At 36.5% G+C, this 22517-nt stretch overlaps 1 protein-coding gene across 7 annotated transcripts in view; it reads left to right on the top strand.

Annotated features, from left to right (window-relative positions):
• Positions 1-22517, top strand: part of CFAP299 (cilia and flagella associated protein 299) — a 562838-nt gene that overhangs the window by 479331 nt on the left and 60990 nt on the right. For all 7 annotated transcript variants that reach the window (XM_001492815.4, XM_070262328.1, XM_070262327.1 and 4 more), the window contains exon 4: positions 3633-3775. In XM_001492815.4, coding sequence (XP_001492865.1) covers positions 3633-3775 — 143 coding nt within the window. The remainder of the gene's footprint in view (positions 1-3632; positions 3776-22517) is intronic.

Raw genomic sequence — 22517 nt, 5'->3', positions numbered from 1 at the left:
TCTAATAACCCTTGTCTTTTAACTTAAACATTTGTCCATTTACATTTATTGTAATATAATTGTGTAATTATTTTAATTTATTACTATCTATATTAGTTTGCTAGGGCTACCACAACAAAATACCACAGACTGGGTGGCTTAAATAACAGAAATTTATTTTCTCACAGTTCTCAAGGCTAGAAGTCCAAGATAGATCAATTTGGTTTCTTCTGAGGCCTGTCTCCTTGCTTTCAGATGGCCCCTTCTCATTGTGCCCTCATATGGTCTTCCTTCTGTGCACAGCAACACCTCATATCTCTCTGTGTGTCCAAATTTCCTCTTCTTATAAAGTCACATTGGATTAGGGTCTATCCTAATGGGCTCATTTTAACTTAATTACCTCTTTAAAGGCCCTATGTCCAAGTACACTCTGAGGTACCAGCAGTTAGAGTTTCAACATATAGAGGCTGAGGGGACACAATTCAACCCATAATGCTGTCATTATGTTTGTGTATTTTATCTTATTATTTTATTTTATTTTTTGCTGAGGAAGATTTGCCCTGAGCTAACATCTGTTGCCAATCTTCCTCTTTTTGCTTGAGGAAGATTTGCCCTTAGCTAACATCTGTGCCAGTCTTCCTTTATTTTGTATGTGGGTTGCCACCACAGCATGGCCCTGATGAATGGTGTAGGTCCATGCCCAGGATCCAAACCCAGGTCACCAAAGCACAGCATACTGAATTTAACCACTAGGCCATAGGGCCAGCCCCTCCTTTGTGTATTTTATTTGTCCCGCCTCTTCCATATTTTTCCTCTTCCTTCTGGCCTTCTATTTCATTGATTGATCACTTTTTCTGATTTTATTTTGTCCTCTAATAATCTAAAGGTCATATACAGTATTTCCAAGTTGTTGATGGGAGTGCTAGATTTATACATGAATATTTATCAAATTCTAAAATTAATCAATATAGCTTCCCTCATTCTAAAAAATCCAAAGACATTCCAACACTTTTACTCTGATCATTCCCTCCAATCATAGATGTTTATTTCAAAAATTTAGACATACTTTTTTTATTACAGAAGGTGTTATTATTATTATTATTTTATACAGTCATTATTTGTTTATATTTACCTATATAGTACTACTTTTTTTGATTATCATTCTATTCTTCATCTCTGACCTTCCAGCTGCACTTTCTTTTTTGCCTGAAATACGTCCTGCAGAATTTCTTTGAGCAAGACTTAGTTATTACCCAATTCTCTCACTTTTTGGGTCTGAAAAGGTCTATATTTTGCTCACTAGAAAGATATTTTCTGTTCTCTAATTCTGAATGATTCTTCTTTTCTATGAACACAATGAGGATATTTTTTCATTCTTTTTTATTCTCAGCTTTATAATGAGGCAATGAGTTCTGTTAGTTTCTCCACCTGAAAGGCTGGATTTTGTTTCCTGTCATTCCCACTCCACAAGGTCATGAAATCCCTGCTGAGATTCCCTGGGATTGGGCAAATTCCTGCAGCACATAGATGACTTCAGGGCTCTATCTTCTCTGGGTTCCTGTTTTCACTTAGTATTGAGACTCGAGTATTCCTCATTTTCTTGCAGTGCATCAAGGCATGTTATCAGTTGCTTTTTAGATTTCATCCAAATTTGTATTTGTTTTTAGCAGTAAGGGCAGTCATAATATCTGGTATGCCATTTGACTTGAAAAATAAGGCTGACCCATTTCTCGTTTAAAAAGAGAGGGAAACAGAAACAGAGACAAAGCCAGACAGAGACAGACAGAGGTGTTTTCTTTTCTGTTAATAGAGTTCAATTATGAAAGTAGAGGGCTTATTTTAGACCTTTTTTCCCCCTCTCTCTGTCCCTGCGTGCCTTGCCTAACAACAGGAGCAAACTCAATGCGATAAAGCTAGAAGCATGCAGAAATCTATCTAAATATAACAGTCTTATGTAGGGGAAATGACAACGACTAAGAATTGAATCTGTATAAGACTGAGCACAGGAATAACAATGAATGCTAGTTCCTCCAGCCATATCTGTGTGAAATATTACTAATCCATCACAAAATTTCCTCCCCTTGAACCAAGAATGTGCCTCAGAGTCCTCAGCACACTATTCTCAACACCAATGCCAAACAACCAGATTAGGCAGGAAGATGAAACATCAGCAGAGTTAAAACTAATTGTAAATTAGTTAGGATGAAATCTAAAAGAACAGAGACACCTGTTCTTTAGTTTTTCAATTGGGATATTGTTAGCAACACATTTTCTTACGTGCAGTGGGAAAAAGAACTCTTTCAATTTTCTAACTTCAGTCTTTTGGAAGCTCTGCGATGTAAGATAATCCATATTAGTGCTTCCTATAATTGGCTACACAAAGACCAAATAAGTAACAATCCAGTGATGCCTGGAGAGGAAAAAGAAGGCTTGTTTACAGGTTCTCCCTGTAAATAGAAAACTTTGCCATGAAATTCTACACTTTGGTCTAGATTTGGAAATAAATACATTAAGAGTTTCTTCAATTGCAATAGGGGTTTTTCTTTTTTTCTCCTAGAACCTGAGATCTAAGTCTGTTGGCTTGATAGGGAAAAGGCTACAATTTTTCTATTTGCATTACCTTGTTTCTACTTTTGGGCCTTTGTAACAGCTGTTCCCTTTTCCTGATAGGTTCCTATTCTAGATCTTTCCATGGCTCACTTCTCATCCTTTAAGTCTTTGCTTAAATGTGACCTCCTCAAGGTCTTTTCTGACTACTCTGCCTAAAGTAACCTTCACCAATAATTCATTCTCTCGCCAGCCATCCTCTTTATTTGCTTAATGGCATTTATCACTCATTGAAGTATTTTTTTCTTTTCATGTATGTCTGTTGTCTGTCTTGCCTCACCAGAACATAAGTTCTTAGAGGTCAGGACCTTTACTGTCTTGTTTATCACTGTATCCTTGGCACTGACAATAATGCCTAATGAAGTAGGTGCTCAATGGTATTTGTGAAGGAATTAATATGAATGAGAAATATGTACTTGCTATATAATTTTGACCTGTGGAATTAATTTTGTAAAGCGATTTTAAATTATAAAGAGATTTTAACTTTGTAAAGAGATTTTTTTGACTCTAGTGGTAATGAGAAGAAGGGACCCAATTTATATCTCTATAACAGAAAATACATAAGAATTCAAATGGGAAAAGAATGTAGTGATTAGAAAGACAAACACATGAGCCTGAGTTTTAATCTGAGTTTTTCCATTTACTAGACCTTGAGTGAGGTACTCAACCTCTCTGTTCCTCAGTTTTTTTAATCTACAAAATGACAAAGAGAAGATAATAGGATTGGGGGAAAGTAAATAAATTGTTACAAACACAATAATATCTGCCCTTAGGAAGACCTCTATGAGTTATTTATTGATATTATTATATAAAATTACTGTAAATGCAAGTTATATGCACACTCAGTTAACGTTTTATAAATTTCTTCATCTGTCAGGAGAAAATGATGGTACACAAGATCATTGTAAGGATGAAACGTAAAGCACTTAGAATAGGATCTGGCACATGTAACATTCAATAACTGTAGCTTTTATTATCACATATAGTTTACTCAAATGACTTTTATTCATTTACTCTCTCCATTCTCTATTTTTCTGTGCTACCAGTCTGTGATCTTTATTCGTGACAGAAATTCTCATGGGCAGGAGGTGTCAGGATATATTGACTATGCCCACAGGCTGAAGATCGAAGATTTTGAAGTCTACTTTAATGGAAAAAGAAGACTTCTTCCAAGACCCACAGATATGAGGTAAGTTGTACATTTCTCACACTTTCAATAAGAGAACAAGCTCCTCAGACCCCAGGATAAAGGATTTTTGTTTTATGTTCTGTGCTGTGCTTAGAATGCTAATGTATAGAGAGTAGGAATGTGGTTAAGAGTGGTCTGAATAAAAAATAAGTAAATTTTAAAATGGGGAATGAACACAGATGCATTTTTTCCATTAACACCCTAAGGAAGGGAACTCTTCAGAGATGAGATAAGTAAATTCTCAGTGACATTCCTTTTAAATGATAAGTAGAGCCTAAAAATTTCTACCCTCAAAGGCTCTTGCACCACTTGGGACTCAGTCTGTCTAGAAGCCTCGAGAGCAGTCCATCTAACACATTCCTGCTGCACTTTTCTTTGGCCACCAGCCAAAGTACAGGCATCCGACCAGCTCATCCTCATTTACTCTCATCACTGGCCTGTTCTGGGATTCCTTCCACCCATCATTCTTTTTACTATTGACCCCTACCCTTTCCTCGGGAGCCCTCATCCCATCATCTAGAATCTACTCTACACTGTCAGTCTATTTACAGATCCAATCCTTCCTTCTCCTTCTGAATAGCTCTCAAGCTAAACTTTTTATTCTACTGTCTCTCACTTACCATAGAATACAAAAGTAGTAGCAGCATTCTGCTTTAACTCTCCACTGCTGCATCCAGATCCTTCTTTGACACTGGTAACAACACCCTATTCCCCTGACATCCCTGCCGTCTTCTATCCATCTTCATTGCCATTACTTAGACTTCTCAACCTATCGCTACTTTCATGGATTTACCCCTTTTCCTATCCAAATGAGGTGCGTGGTATATCATTTAACTTCTGTCTTTCAATAATCCTCACTTTTTATGTCTTTCTGTGCTTTGGTTGTATCTGTCCTGCTAATGCCCAAAGGTAGATTGATCTAGACATCCTCTTGCCTGCACCTGCAGCTGGACCCCTGGGTACTGCTGAAGGAAATTTTAGGAAATTTCCCAAAGATGTGGATGGCTGTTACTAATAATTTATGGTTTCAAAACTCAGCTGGGCTCTTAGCTAACCATTTATGTGCTTTTTCTCAACTCTTAATTTCACCCTCCTCCCTAAAAATATTCTAAAGCTTCACCACTCTCTCAAAACCATTGTTCTTAACTGCTGACCCTGACTTCTCTCCATATATGATTTGCCTAATGTTTCACAGAGAATATTGGGTCTAAACGTAGAAATTACCACCTGATCTATCTGTCAATCAAAATCAACTTCCTCAGTAGACAGTGGCCCCCTTAGAGCGCCCTTCTGATTATTGCCAGTCACAATTCCATTCTGGCAGCCATTGGCCCCTGCGCCGACCATCTACATTCAGAACATGTCTGCTCCTAACTCTTGGAACACCACCATGCCCTCTTGTCCCTCAGCCCAGCTCTCAGAGGGCCAGTTTGCTGCCCACTTGTACACATTTCCCCAAAACAGCAAGGCTTAGGCCTCCCCAAGAACCGTGAGGGAATGTATGTCCTAAGAGTGACTCAGGCTTTTCTGGTAACATTTTTGCAACAAAATAGGTCTGACCCCAGGTGGCTGCACTCTCTACTTTTAGAAACAGCTTTTTTCTTGAAAAAAAAATTAATAGTTCATTCTTGCTAAGTGAAATATTCCTTTATACAAGCGTCTACTCTCACCACATTTTTCCAGATTCAGAGAAAAAAGAACTCCTTGTCCTGTTTAGAGCTAATTTATTCAAGTTGTGTTTGATGCTTTCCATCCCTCTTTCCACTGAAGCTATACTTCATCTGTTGTTCCCTCTTTTTTTAATAGATTCTCAAACTGACCCTCTTAACCGGTTGGCTTTTATCTTTCCTCTAAGCATGCTGAAGCCATTTCTATATTAAAGAAAGGGAATCCTCTCTGTACTCTATCTCCTCTGTCTTTCAGTTTCCAGCTAAGCTCTTTGAAATAACAGCTATCTCCAATTCTCACTTCTTGCGTAGGCACTAGCTCACTGCAATTAGTTCTCTGCTACTGTTGTACAAATGAAACGACTCCCGCTAAAATCACCCGTGACTGCCAATTTGAAAATCCTATGGATTATTTTCAGGTCTCATCTTACTTAACTTCCCTACATTATTTGATTAGTGCTGATTAATCATCATGTTGATTACTCCTGGCTTCTCAAAGCTATTCATGTACTCTAACCTTTTATTCTCAGAATCCCTCATTGAACTCTCCCTTGTTTGTTTCACACATGTTGGCGTTCACCAGAGTTCATCCTTGAACTTCTTTTCTTACCATATCCATTCTTCTGGGTGATTTGGTCACTGTTCTGGAGTGGAGTTGTCTTCACAACTACAACGCTAGTGCAGATCTCTTCTTTACTTCAGACTCCATTATCCTACTGCTCACGACAGAGAAACTTCTGGATGTCCCATTAGCCCCTAAAACTTATTTTCAAATGTAGCTCATTTTAATCCCTGAAACCTGCTGTTAGTTGTGTATCCCCTATTTTGATAAATGGCACCATCCTGGCAACCCAAGGCAAAATCCAGATGTTATCCTAGGCCTCTTCCTCTTCATGACCAGCCCTATAACTAATAATTTACTAAAAACACTAGGTTCTGTTACCTTAACAACTTTGTTTACATTAAAGCAAATAGAAGGTGTCATTTTACCTGTCAACACTGCAGTATGAATCTTTATCTGATAACATTTTAAAGGAAAATATCATGACATTATCATACCTAACAAAATAATTCCTTAATATCATCTAATACCTAGTTAGTCCTTATTCATATTTCATTGATTGTCTTGAAGTTATCTTTTCACAGTTCATTTGACCGTATCAAAATCCAAACAATATTATGTTTTATTATTCTATCTTTTACTTTATAACAGTCCCCCTCCTTCATTTTATCTTTTATGCTGTTGGTTTGTTGGAGAAACCAGGTCGTTTGTCCTACGAAATGTCTCATGTTCTAAATGTGACTCTTGTACTATTGTTTGTTACACCCTACCTCTATCCTCCTATTTCCTGTCAACTGTTTTGATGAAATTGTTTCAATTCTTATTTTTAGGTAAGAATTTTTTAACATGTGAAGCTTTGTGAGCTTGATCAGTGGGTTCAGGTGGTATCAGTCTGATCACTCCATTATAGAGTTCCCCATCAGTTTTCATCCAATGGTTTTAGCACACAATAATGAAGCCTACTTAAATATTTTTACTAGGCGTTGTATAATGGTGGTTTTCTAATTCTATTCTTCCTGCATTTTTTGGCTAGAATTCTTCCACAGAGAATAAGTTTTCCTCATCACTTATTTGGTTACCTTGAACTAGAATTCAATTCATGCAGAAAGACAAAATAAATATTTGATAATTTTCCTTAGTTCATGAAAAAAGTGCAAAGCCAAAAGCATAAAAGAGTGTACAGATAATTCCAAACTGTTTTTAACAGTAGTTATACCAATTTGTACCCAACAGAAGGACTAGATAAGTGTTTCACTCTAGTTAACCTTCATCCTCACCAACACATGATGTTAGCAAACTTTTTTTTTCCCACTGTGGTGAGTTATAAATGATCTCACATTGTGGTTTTAATTTTCATTTCCAAGATTACTAATCAGATTGAATATCTTTTTTTTTACTTTTTTTTTTTTTTTGAGGAAGATTAGCCCTGAGCTAACATCTGCTGCCAATCCTCCTCTTTTTGCTGAGGAAGACTGGCCCTGAGCTAACATCCATGCCCATCTTCCTCTATTTTGTATGTGGGACGCCTGCCACAGCATGGCTTGCCAAGCAGTGCTATATCCACACTTGGGCCCCAAACCAGCAAACCCCAGGCCGCCAAAGCAGAATGTGCGAGCTTAACCGCTGCACCACCGGGCTGGCCCCAGATTAAACATATTTTATTGGTTGTTTAGATTTTCTTTCTGTGGAGTGTCTACTAAGATTTTTCCTCATTTTTATATTGGTTGTTTATTCTTCCTTTTTTGTAGCTTATAGGAATTCTTTTTATTTTTATTTTTTGGATATTGATAAATCCTTTTTCCTGTTATACATATTAAAAAATATCATCTTCCAGTGTGTAATTCTCCTTTTGTTTCCTCTACATTGACTATTGATAGTCAGAAGTCAGAAGGTTTGATAGATTAATGCATTTTATTAATCTTTTCCTCTGCAGTTTGCACTTTTTGTGTTTGGTTTAACAAATCCCTATGTTCTGGAGGTCATAAAGATATTGTCTTATAGAGCATTGTAGTTTTATTTTCATTTCATGTCTTTAACCCACTTGGATTTAATATTGTGTATGGTGGTAAGGGTCCACTTTTTTGGGTTTTTTTCTATAGGACTAATCATTTGTCCTAACAAAACTTATTGAAAAGTCTACTGTCTGCTCTCCTGCATCTGCAACACTGTTTGTGTCATGAGTTCAGTTCTGAGTGTGTTAGTTTGTTTCTGGGCTCACTATTCTGTTTTGTTGGTGTCTCCTTGAAATAATAGAATTTTGCTTATTTGGGATATTTTCATAATAATTCTTGATATAAAGAAAAGCAATTCCTTCACCTTAGTTTTTCTTCTTCAGGAGTATCTAGACTGTGCTTGCCTTTTACTTTTCCATATATATTTTAGAGTCAACTTGTGAAGTTCAACACACACAAAAGTTGTAATTTTGATTGGAATTAATTTTGCATTATGATCAATATTAGCTGGCATCTTTGTGATAGTGTCTTCCTATCTATGAACATGTTATAAACATGTTGTATATACACTTATTTATTCCTCCTTTAATGTCTTTTAATAATATTTTATAATTTTCTCAATTAGAGAGTTCGACCACTTTGGGGTTTTTTTTTCCTTCTTGGTGCCAGATAATTTCTGACCTTTTAAACAAAATTAGTTCTATGCCAGTGATCCCAGTAGATAACTTTTACCACATGAGTTTAATTTATGCCATCTATCAGAATCAAACTTTAGATTTTTCACTCGAGATTTTGTGCCAATAAATGACTTATACAGTTGTTACTAAGGGGAAAAATGCCTTTAGTATATGTTGTTCCACACTTATTTTGATTCAGAATTAAAACAAAGACCTTAAAATTAAGGATTTCATAAGGTCTCTTTCTATTTACTTACCTTTTGACATGCTAGTTTAGTCTGTGTAGGAAGAGATATTAGTTCTGTGATTAGAATCCCGATTTCCATTTTTACTGTGAAAAATATAAATGTCAACAGACAGCTGTAACTATTATGAAATGCAGCAGTAGAAAGGGCCCTGAGAACTTGATGAGCTTGTCAGTCCAGACTCTATCTTCACCATGTCTTTAGGGTTCAATACCTTCTTCTCCAGCGTCTGTGTGAGTAACTTGTAAGTGAATAGCATATTACAGTTCCAAGTTCCTTACACTTCCCGACAACAACTTCATGAAATAGGTTCGGCAAGCATTATTCTTACCATCTGAGTGACGAGAAAACAGAGTCAACTGCTGGCTGAAATTCACAAGCAAAACAGTGGTGAGCGAGGACACATTCTTAGGCATTATAATTCACTGCTCACCCACAGGACGCTATTCTGTGTCTAAGTTTTCTATCTTGAGGGCGATTACACTATATAGAATCCTTGAGTTATATTCTGCCCCATGCTTAGCTGCTTAAATTTCTATGTTTATGTGTTGGTGAACAAAGATCTAAGGTCTGCCGGTAGAGCTCTACCCATCCCTCAAGTAGGCTAGTCAGGAGGAAATGAAAAAATTTTCTTTGTGTTTCTCTTTGGAGAGTCCATGAAATATTCATACACTTGACCAAAAAATGCCCCTAAATACTAAAGCTTTGAGAGATATTGTCAAATTTCCCTTGCAGTCCCATTGTCTGTTTTATTAAAATGTTTAACGTGCCAAACCTCTGATGTTAGAATTACAAAGTTGTGCTTATCCTGTGCTTAAGTGCATTTTTATGAAAGTATCTGGTAACATATTGGCAGGTTCTCAAGTTTAAAAAAAACAAAAGCAGTAAATGACCACAGTACTCCTGCAAGTGGTATATAAAATACTGCTTATTTTTAAAGTTATTAATGTTGTTCCCCATCTAAATATGATGACTAACCATTAAAATATCAGTTTAGTCTCTTCAACAAATGTTGGCTGAATTTTGAAGGAGGAAGGAATGCTCTGGGTGAAAAAGGAAGCTGACTGAGGAAGACTTGCCACACTTGTCTAGCTCCTTGATATTCAGTGTGGTCCATGGCCAGTAGCACTGACATCACCTGAGAGCCTGTAAGAAGAAAAGCATCTCAGCTCTATCACAACCAATAAATCAGAATTGTTATCTTAACATGATCCCCAAAATTTCAATATGCATATTAAAGTTTGAGAAGCATACTCTACAGCTGTGCTGTCCAGTAGGGAGCCACTAGCCACATTTGGCTATTGAGCACTTGAAATGTGACTAAACCCAAATTAAGATGTGCTATAACTGTAAAATACACACCTGATTTTGATGACAACATAAAAAATATAAAATATCTTATTAATAAATCCACATTAATTACACGTTAAAATAATAATATGTTGGGTTAAATTAGATATATTATTAAAATTATCTTCACCGATTTCTTTTAACTTTTTTTAATGTGGCTACTAGAAAATTCAAAATGACATATATGGCTCACATTGTATCTCCATATATATCTCTTAGACAGCTCTGTTTTGGTCTACTTGTCTACAACCCAGAGATTTGATCCCATCTCAGTCTTTAGAACCAATACTGCTCTCAGATAAGTGTGATGTAAGAAGAGATAGACAAAAGATCACCAGTCAGTAGTGTCTGGCAGCAGACGTGTTTTATATGGCCTCTGCAATGTATTTAAAAGTTGTGTCAAAGTTTTAGAAACAAAAAATATCACATAAAATATCTTAGATTTGCAGATCCTCTTAAAAACTTACAAGGTCTTCCCGTACTGAGTCTGTATTCTCTTATCCCAGCCATAATCTAGAATTAAATAGCAGCTGCTCCTTGAGATAGGGATATTCTCATCAGATTAAAACAGACTTGACCATTCACACATACCGGCATCTGTACCATCATCCTGGAGTCACTCGTTTACAGTACCTGTCAGATTCTTCTAGGCATTTGAGTTTGTGGCTTCTGGTCTAAATTACCATCTTAGATTTTAGAAGTCATATTTGCCATTAGCCTAATCGTGATCTCCTTTGTCCAACCACTCTGGGTGAGTTTAATTTCAGCCCTTGGGGTCTCTCAGGTTGCTCCACACCACTGTGGGCAGCAAGGCTGCACTGAGTCAAAGTCTGAGATGGTTATGATGCTGATAAAAATTAACTGAGCACTTGCTGTGCACAAGACACTGTGCTAAATAATTTATACACATCATTTCACTTACTCTTTACAACTACCTTATGGGTTAGGGATCTTTTTCACATTTTAACATCAAAGAACATACTTTATAGAGATGTTAATTGGTTTATCCAAAGTTACACACAGATACATTTGCACTCACAACTAGAAATCTAGGAGAAACAGATCTGTGAAACCCCAAATGCCACGAGTTTTTCATCAATACATGATTCTACTTTTGGACTTTGTCATGAAAAGATATCATTTTCTCCTTTGGTCTCATATCCATATCCCAGTCATTGTCAGGTCATATATTTCTTTTGCAGATGTGTATCTGACTTGGCAAGACCTAATTTGGGATTGTTTTTCAGAACTTTAAGCAATCCTGCTATCCACAGTTAAGATGAAAATTTCAGCCATCCTGTACCCACCCTTGCCACTTCCTCCTTTCATTGAGCTTGGCAGAAAACAGCCTTTTGTACTTAACCAGGCTTTTATTTTCAGTCACTGTGAGTAAGAATTACAGTGTCACACAGCTTTGTATGTGGAAGAGCCCTGGACAGAACTAAAAGTGGCCTTTAATTGTGGCTTCAGCCTAAAAGTCTTCAGGGAAAATTGGCCCTGACTTGTTGAACCTTGGTTATGTCCCGGGATACTTTTAGAATCTATTCATATCCTCTAAACTGTGGTTCACATAATTTTTGTAATATTTACTGCAATCCTTTTGCAAATAAATTTAATTTTCCAATACTTAACTCATTTTAGCTTCTCCTTATCCCAAGTTAAACATTAAGTACTCTGTCTCATGGAAAACTCAAGGATGGACAAGAGAAGCCCCAAAAGCTATATTCAGATGGACCTCCTTCTTCCTGTCTGTAAAACCCAAATATGCTCAGACTAACACTTGCTACTGAATTCCTTCTGAAATAGCTGTCTGCATCATTCTATGGTAAAATTTTATCCAGGCCCTGTTTGGCTCCCTGCTTTAAAAAAAGTCAGAATCCCAGAACAATCATCTGGTAGTCTCTTTAATTGCCTAGAATGTGCTTCCCTGAGGATTATGTCTCTGGGTAAACTTTAAGTGAATAATTAGAGATCTGAGACAGCCTCGAGTTTATTGACAATACTTAGTGTAGTTAAGACAGGATTATTCTTGACACAAGATTTTTTCCAACGTTTAAAAAATTTTGGTAAAATAAACATAAAATTTACCATTTTAATCATTCTTAAGGGTATTGCCCAGTGGCATTAAGTACATTCAAATTGTTGTACAATTTTTCCAACTTTTTATTATAACATTTAAAAATATTTTAGAAAAGTTCAAAGAATAGTACAATAAATACCAATGTACTTACAACCTAGACTAAACAATTGTTAACGTTTTTCCAAATCTCTCAACTCTCTAAAGTATGTTGGGGTGTGTGTGTGTGCACCCCACTTTAAAGTAGCATGCAGATTTCACCCCTAAATATTTCACCATGAATCTCCTAGGAATAAGAATATTCTTCTGGGGCCAGCCCCGTGGCCAAGTGGTTAACTTTGTGCGCTCCGCTTCAGCGGCCCAGAGTTTCGCTGCTTCGGATCCTGGGCACAGACATGGCACTGCTCATCAGGCCATGCTGAGGTGGCATCCCACATGCCACAACTAGAAGGACCCACAACTGAAATATACAACTATGTACTGGGGGGCTTTGGGGAGAAAAAGCAATAAAAAAAAGATTAGCAACAGTTGTTAGCTCAGGTGCCAATCTTTAAAAAAAAAAAAGAACATTCTCCTATATAATATCACCATTATCATATGTAAGAAAGTTAATAATTATTTCATATTATGATCTAATATCCAGCTCATATTCAAATTTCCTTAATTGTTCCCAAAATGTGTTTTATACCTGGTTTTGTGAACCATCATTCAATCAATGTACAAAAATTGCATTGCTGTATCTCTTGACTGTCTTTTACTGTGAGATAGCCCTTTCCCCCCAGTTCCCAACAAGATATGTTTTTTCTTGCTCATGACATTGACTCTTTAATGAGATAGGCCAGTTACCTTTTACAGTGTCCTGCATTCTGGTTTTGTCCTATTGTTTCCTTGTGGCATCATTTGACTTGTTTCTCTCATCTCTATACTATCTTTAAACTGGAAGATAAGTCTGAAGTTTTGATTGTATTGTGTAAATATTTTTTCAGCAAGAATTCTCTATTGGTGAGTAATATGTATTGCATCCTATCAGGAGACACCTAATCTCAAGTTATCCCATTATTAGTGATGCTCAATTTGACCACTTAGTTAAAGAAGAATTACTAAATGTCTCCTCTAAAAGGATATATTTTCATTTCTTTGGGAAAATTGTTATAGTAGTTAAACTAGTATGAACTAACATTTCTGTATTTTTACAAACCTATTTGTTTATTTGTCTATTTCCTGTTTAAAATATACATTTTTAAAAGAAAGGATATTAATAGCAAATTAACTTTGATATCCAGAGTTTTTTCATTTAATTTTCTAATTTAGAAGAAAGGATAGAATTTGTTATAATAGAGTTTGAATAGCATTACAGTTATAGTGTAGAGCTAGCAGGAGTCATAGACAAATTCCAATGTCCAAATAAATTGTGCACCAAAATTGCGCTTGTTTATTGTTTGGAACTCAGAACCATTTTCCTAGAGAAACTGTCATTTAATTTCCCAGGCCATCACACAAAATGCCAAACCCATTATTTATACTGAAAAATTAGTTTTGTTGTATGTAGCAAGAAGGAACTTGAGGATATCAAATAAATGTCTCCATATTCCTACAATTTCCCTATCTCAGCTATATGAGGACCATCTCTTTTGAGTTAATAAGTAAGGATGCACCATGATCATCTTTCTACAGATACCATATCCATGGCCACCACGGAATCAAAAAAGTAAAGTAATATCATGCTTCAGGGAACATGTCTTACTCTCTGGAGTAGCAGGCAATATCAGTTTCTATTCTTGGAATACATATAAGTCAACACCTTTCAGGTAGATTCTGTTCAAAATCCGGTGTTCATAACTTGGGGAACACTAAAAATCTATTGATGATGGGAAATCTAGAAATCTAAGGATGCTTGTGTGTAAATCTCACAAATGAGAAGAGGATTAATGACGTGCTTAAGGAAAAAAAGGTAGATGTAACAAAAGAGGGACTAGATCCGAGGTCTCCTAACCCCTAGTCCAGATTCTTTTAACATTCCAGCATGCTGTGTATTTATCTATTTGTACATATGACTTGAGCGTCTCTATTTTGCTTTACTCCATTTTATTTTTAAACTGTACTGGCTTAACCCAGGTGATAAACAAAAACTGCTTCATTTTTTCTAATTAATTTCTACAGTTACAAATCATCTATGACATTTTCCCTTGACCATGGCTGAGTTAAGATGCAAACAAAAGTGAGGAATAAAATCACATGGATTAAATCCAAATCTATCCGCAATACTTCCTATGGGGAAATTCTGAAGCCATTCTGGAATTGAACTTAACAGACAGATTTACTGCTCTCCCCCGATCCTGATTTCTGTTTGCCCCAGAAATTCTACTCTCTCTGTTAGAAAAATCACCTCAAACTTCAGGGACGAGATTAGCATTCAGTAACATAGAATTCTACTTAGACTTCTAAAGATAAACATTTTTTAAGATTCAAGACAACCAAAACCTTCCCGTGTTAAATGAAAAATTCCCATCAACTTTTCCTGTCTTGTTTCATGTGTCTACCCACCTCTCCTCATGCTTAGATTATAAAGAACTACTCACTGTTCCCTGGATACATCATGGGCTTTCATGACCCTCTACCAGAAGTACTGTGTTCATGTGCTCCACCTGCTCAACCCTTTCTTGAGGACACAATTTAAGTGTGACCTCCTTTTTCAAAACTCTTCAATTCCCCAGACTGAGTTTACCAATATGATTCCATATCATTGTGTCTACCTCTTTTCCTTCACATCAATTACAACATGATATTAGCATGTTTCTTGTGAGTTCTTCAACACAGGAACAACCATGATGTTGGAGGTTTGGGGTGAACTTCCTCTGTTCTCAGGGCTATAACTGGCAAAGAACTCATACAAAAAGTCCAATGAAGATTCATTCAACAGATAGTTATTGAACACCTTCAATGTACCAAGTTCTAGGCATTAAAGAAACAACAGTTACAAGAATAAAGAAAATATTTTCTTATAGAGTCTATAGTCAAGTAGTAGGAAAGAGAAAATAGACAACAACAACAAATATATCTATTTATTCATCTATATGGGTGTATACATACACATATATGTAAAATATATTTATCTTAAGTAGTTCAGCATCTATATATCTTATATGAAATGTCAGAGAAAGATGAGTGCTATGGAGGAAAATAAAGCAAGGAAGGGGATTTCTGGTTGCCATTTTAAATTACTCTGGTCCTCAAAGACTTTACTGCACTGCTCAGCTGGCATTTGCACAGAGAGCAGAAGAAAGTGAGCCATGGAGAGACCAGATGGAAGGGCTTTGGAGGCAGAGGACACAAGGCCCCCCGAGGCAGTCTGTGTGAGGGGCAGCAGTGGGGCCAGTGTGGCTGGAGGGGCATGGCCAAGGGAAGCAGGTTGGGTAATGAGGTCAGAGAAGGAATGGGGGACAGATCACGTGGGGCCTTACAGGTCGTTGTAAGGACTTTATTTTTATTCCAAGTAAAATGGGAAGCCACTGGAGAGTTTTTAGCATGGGATTCATGTGATGTGAATTAAATTTTTACACAATCCTACCGTCTACAGCATTGAGGGAAAACTATGGAGAGAACAAAGGTAGAACAGGGAAAACCAGATACTAGAACCAAAGTATCAGCTTTCTCAGTGGCCGTCCAATAATTCCAAGCCCTGGGTTTTCTGATAAAGTTGATCTTTTGTGGTTATCAAACTTTAGCATGCTTCTGAATCACCTGGAGAACTTGTTAAAACCAGATTTCTGGGTCCCATTCCCAGAGTTTTTAATTTAGTAGTATTGAGGTGGGGCTTGAGAATTTGTATTTCTAACAAATTCCCAAGTGATGCTGCTGGTCCAGAGACCACACTCTAAGAAGCACTGATGTAGGAGGATGCTTCTACTTCCCCCGCCCCATCGACACTGGACATCAGGGCTGCCCAAGGAAGAGCTCGCTCTGTGGAGCAAACTCCAAGGACTCTTCCTCAGCCTCTTATAGGCCTGCAGCCTCTCACTTTAACCAGCCACATCCTGAACACAATGTGCAAAAGAGAAAGAGAGCTCCAAGTAGCTCTGTGCTGACTTTTCAATGCGTGAACCCTCCTGCGAATACATGGACCAACGTAAGCCAGGACGCCACCCTTCAGATCAGCTTGCCGCACTTCCTCTCCCATGGAAATCCTCTCCTGTGGAAATGTGGGAGACTATGTTTCTACTTATAATGTATTTATACCCCTGATGCCTACTTAAGGCCCAGCATGTGGCAGAGACTTACTAAAAGTCTGTTAGATGAATAAGTTGAATGAAACAACTGATTTTTACTAAGGAAAAGCTTAACCCAATTTTGGAAGACTTCAGAAATATAGTTCTTGCTTAAAATATTGAACTTTATAAAAAACATTTAGCATTGTGAAAGACTATTCAAATGAAAGAGAAAAGTTGTATATTACTTTTACTATCAGTTGATCATTATTTTTTAATAACCCTAGGTATATGGCACAATAATTTTGAAATTGTACTGACAATACCACTCTAGCAATAATCAAAAGGTTATTATATTATTTTATAATTGTATTTTAAGTCTGGATATGTGCCATTGATTCAAAAAGTTTATTTTGTTGGTGGGACAGAGTTTTCACTAGATTTTAAACTGTCATTAGAACCTTTTTATGTGTTCTCCAGATCAAATGTCATCTCACCATATGAAGTAATAGTTAGAAAATAATTAAAATTTTACTATAATCTTGCTTTCATTGTTTTCATAAATATCCAGTAGTATAATGTGTGCTTTGTACAGAGTCTCTGAATTTCCTTTGGGTTTTAATATAGAAATGACTTTATTTTATTGAATTCCTATTTAGTTCTAGTTTGTCACATAAAAGCAGTGCATTGGGCAGTAAGTTAGAGCACAAGAGCTTATGCTTAAACTTTAGAACTTCATCTGCCAAATTACTTATAAAATTAAATTCATTCCATTTCTACTCATGTATTAGGCTGAATGAAACAATGTGAGAGCAGTTTCTTCCAACACTATACAATTTCGTTTTCAAATATTACTAAACGTTTACCACATAGATTTCAAAACCAGGATAACAATTTGAAAAACAAAATTGATCTTAAAGATTCCGTTGTTAAGAGAGCAATCTGTCTGTTATTTTGTATTTTCCCTTCCCCTTACTTTTAGAAGTAAAAATCATCATTTTAAAAGAACTAAATGATTCAGTTCGATCTGATGATCCCTCAATTTGTATGCATGGCCAAACTTGAGAAGAATGAAACAGAAACCCTGATTCAATTATGGGTTACCCTTGTCTATTTCCATAAGAAGTTCCAGTCACATACAAAGATTTCACACCTGGTGCTAAGCACACTCGACTGAAGTTGTCAAACCTAACTGTGGTTTTCCTGAGCATTTGAATTCGGGGAGAATTAATGTAATTCTTTCAGTGCCTATCTTTCCCCCATTAGCAAAATTAGATGTTACTTAGCTATGCAAACAACAATACAACATATATATTCAAACTCATATACTCACACACACAAGTATAGTGAAGGCTTGTTAACACATTAACGTTCTGAGTCATTTATGTTCCATCATCCCTAATTTTGTAAAGGCACAATACAACAGAAGTTAACTTGTTGGTGACATGGATCTAAAAATTCCATACCAACATTTTTATTTTTTTAACACTCACCATGTTTACTTTCTATCAATATTTTTACTTTTTTACATAATCATTTTTTAAAAAACTATTTAAAGCTGTGTAGTTCTGATTCATGAACACACCCTAATATCAAGCTGTATAATTCTGACTCATGAACACACCTTTCAATCTGGTAACATGTGCATGCACCTCTGTGCCAAAATTTAATGAAATGGAATAATGGCATTTTCTTAAGTAGTTTAGCTTCTTTACTCATAACCCAGAATTCAGCCTCTCATTTCCCTTTCCCACCTTCAAATAAGGAAAGCAATAAACAAGCTCAACATGAAAGGGCAAGTCATTGAGAATGCCAACATCCCTTCTTATTAGTTCCCATAATCTTTATCCATTATCATCTATCTGAGTGGAATTCTGCAATGTCAAACCTTTGGGATTTTACTGTTTAAATTGTAGAGTACACTGGATGCCTAAGTCCTTTGACTGTGATGCACTGTCAAGAAAGTGCAGAAAATGAACATGTCAAGGAAAGTTAAAAGGAAAGAAGGGAGAAAGAAAGAGAAGGAGGGGGAGAGGAAGGAAGGAAGGAAGAAAGAGAAAAGAATGGCTTGACATTTATTGAAATGTCTCTAAATTGGGAAATATTCTCCTTGAAGCTTTTCATTTCATGTGTGAATACATGAAATGAGTCCATTAAACAAGAATTATTGCTTTGGTTCTTCGACTCATGTTGATCGAAGCCACTTTAAAGGCATTTAAACTCTGTAGAAGTTGGTTAATCAACATTTAGTATATAAGAACAGAGTTAGAAATCTCTCAATTTGCTGGAAAGGTCTGTTTTCTTTATTTTCCAAATGCATGCTTTATATTCTTCATAAATCTAGGCCTTGTCCCCACTAGTTTTCAAAATATGCATATGATTTGAAGGATGCGGAACCAGATAATGGTGTTTGGTGTTTTTCTATAGCCAAGTTCCCTAGAACACTCCCTAAAAAAAAGTGTATAGCAATGAGAACTGTCACAAAGAGATTTCAGTCACTGTTTCTAAGAAAGCCATATAAGATTAGCGTATAGTTTGAACTTGTCTAAAGATGAAAATGAGCTATTTAGCTCATCTGGGAAGCAGCTGTGCAGAACTGTGGAAGGCGGCAATAAGGAGGAACCACTATTAGGTAAACAAAGCAACAGAAAGATGGTGAAAAGGGTAAAGGGATAAGAAATTAGAATCCGTTCAAACAAAACTAACTTGGATGAATGAGGAAGAAAGACTTTTCCTGCCAACTCAGTAAATGTTTAATCTGGAAAAGCATGCTTCCACATCTGGCTTATGTTTAATATTGTAAATATTACCCCTTTCATTTTTTATCTTAATTTTGATGTAAATTTTGGTTTATTAACAAGAATAAAATAAAAATCAGGATAACATGTGGTATTAATATGATAAATGCTGAATATTTCAAATAAAATATTCAACATGCAACATATTACCTACTCTCTAACATGTACTGACAAAAGTCTCTGAAGAGGAAAACTGAAAATATTGGAAATGGTAAACATTTATATCATTTGAATATGAGTCACCTAATAGATTAAATACTATGAAAAAAAAATTCTCCAAATGACAAGAGGAGTAGTTATTTTGGGATACATGTAATACAGTATGATTTTCAAAGTGAGTATTCTTCATTTGAAAGGAAAAAGGAATTAAAAATGATTGACTATGTTTGTTTGTTTGAGGACAGTATTGTGATGTTGTATACAGAAATGAAGCAGTTCCAAACTGAATTATTCCTAAATTTTCCGAGGAACTGCTCTGAAGGAGACTTCTACTCTTCAGGTTAGCTGCTCATATTAACAAGTGGCTTCCTCAGGCCTTCTGGCCCTTCTTTCCAGGGCTCGAAAGAGTCAGGTCATGTGTAAGGCAAGTCAGTCCACAAAAAGAAGACAAATGGAATAAATTGTAAGCCCACCTACCTGGGAAGTGAAATTAAGCAATAATTTTTCTCTGCTTCTGTATGTAATAAAGATAATAACTTGCATTTGTGAGTTTTTAGCACATTTTCACAAACATTTGGTCATTTTAACATTCTTCACCCATACATTTTATTTCCCCTAGTAATTATAACACAATGACTCAGAATAATAAGATGTAATCTATTATTTTACAGATGCTATAATAAAATATCTAAAAAGTATTACAAGAACACAAATTAAGGTGTGACTAATAAATCACTTGAGGAATTACAGGAAAGGCTGCTGCAAGAAAATAATTCGCTTTGTTGTTGAAAAATGAGTAGAAGTCTGCCCAGTAAAAAAGTGGAGCACAAGGTATTCCAAATCTGAGCAGAAACGTGAGAAAACACGGCAAACTTTAGGACAGAGAGCAACCTCAGTCCCCTAGATGTATCATATTCTAGGATAAGCTGAAATGAAATGTAATACACATAGGGAAAGAGCTATGTGGGCTGGTAGGACGTTCTTAGAGGGTATTCCCAAACAGTTTCTGTCATTGCAGGAGAAACTAAACCTTTCTAAAACTTTATCATGAAATTCAATAATTAGATATTAACGCCTACTGTGAGCTAAGCTGTACCTGACATTGGGAATTCAGCCATTGACAGTAAAGGTTAACTTCTCTGGAGTGCTTATGTTCCGGAAGACAAGACAAACACAAAAGTTGTTAGATGTGTTGATCAGGGTTTTTAGTTGCGTGTAAGAGAGTCTATTGGAGCTGGTTTAAGCACAAAGAGATATAATAAGGATATAAGTAGTTCACAGAATGGAAGACGGAAGAAACAGACTCTAGATGGAGTTTCCACACTTAAGCCAAACTGCAAAACTGAGCTGACAAAGAAGCTGCAGCCTCCACCACAATCAAGATACTACATTATCAGGAAGCTTTTCCCACTGTTGACTGCTCCAGAAACGTGCTGCTTCTGCAACAGTCGGGATCTAGAATCTTCTGCCACATCTGCCAGCTCTAGAATTGTGCCTTTTCTGCCGTAGTCTGTTGGAGCAACATTGTCCCTTATGTTCCGTGTCTCTCCCCGCATAACTTAGTTCCAAGTTGGTTTCTCCTGTCAGAGCCTCTGATTGGTGAAAACTAAATCACATGGAAAAACCAAGCTGCAAGGTAACCTTGGAAAAGTGGATTGTAGCTCTCCCACCTCCACGGTACAGGAAGGCACACCAGAAAGGGGATTAGGGTGGGTATTGAGCAAACAGTCCATGGTATCTGACACAAGTGATGACTAAAATGCATGACTTACAACTTTTTTTTTTTTGAGGAAGATTAGCCTTGAGCTAACAACTGCAGCCAATCCTCCTCTTTTTGCTGAGGAAGACTGGCCCTGAGCTAACATCTGTGCCCATCTTCCTCTACTTTATATGTGGGACGCCTACCACAGCCCGATTTGCCAAGCGGTGCCATGTCCGCACCCGGGATCCGAACCGGCAAACCCTGGGCTGCTGAAGCAGAACGTGCAACTTAACTGCTGTGCCACTGACTGGCCTCTGACTTACAACTTTTAATAAATAATTTCAAGGAAATAAATAGTAGGCCAAGACTAGGGTAAGCAGGCAGAAGCTGCTCTAGACAAGATGATCAAGGGTAGCCTCTCTGAATAGGTAAAATTTAGGCTCATTCCTAAAAGATGAAAAGTGCTTCCTAACTTACCATATGAAGAGTAAGGAATAGACAATTTTAGGCAAAGAAATCATACAGAGCCTGGTAGTTAAAGAGCAAGCTCTCTGGAACCAAACTGGGTTAAAAACACTCTCTGCCTCTTACTTACTTTATGATCTTGGGTAAATTACAAACTCTCTAACTTATTATCCTTGTTTGTAAAATGTAGATAATAATGATATCTACCTAAGAAGTTTACCGTGAGGATTATGTGAATTAAAGTATGTAAAGCACTTACAACAGTGACTGGCACATAGTACATGCAATAAAAATGTTTGTTATTATCATAAACTTTTTCAGCATGCTCGGGTTGGGTTATCTATGAGATGTGTCTAGAGTTGAAAAGTCTGGAGATACAAATTTGAAAGTGTTCAAAAGAAAGTTAGTACTTAAATTTCTGGGAAAGAATGTTACTAACTAGGGAAAGGAAGAGAAGAGATATAATGTGAGAACACCAAATTTTAGATGTTGGAAAGAGGAAAAGAACCCAGTAGACTAATCTGAGAAGGAAAGTATGGTGGCATAGGAGGAAAAGCAGAGCACAGTCATATCATGGGATTCAAGAGAGAAAAGTATTTCAGGAATGAAGTAATGGAAAACAGTATGGAGTTTCCTCAAAAAATTAAAAACTAAGTAGAACTACCATATTATCCAGCAATCCCACTTCTGGGGATATATCCAAAGGAAATGAAAACATGATGTCGAAGAGTTATCTACACTCCTATGTTCATTGCAGCATTATTCATAATAGCCAAGATATGGAAACAACCCAAGTGTCCATCAACAGAGGAATGGATACAGAAGATGTAGTGTGTGTTTGTGTGTGCGTGTGTGTGTGTGTATATATATATAATGGAATATT

Source organism: Equus caballus, chromosome 3 (assembly GCF_041296265.1).
Source record: "Equus caballus isolate H_3958 breed thoroughbred chromosome 3, TB-T2T, whole genome shotgun sequence".
NCBI lineage: Eukaryota > Metazoa > Chordata > Mammalia > Perissodactyla > Equidae > Equus > Equus caballus.
Note: the sequence above shows the minus strand (reverse complement) of the source record. Positions and strands in the feature narration are given on the sequence as shown.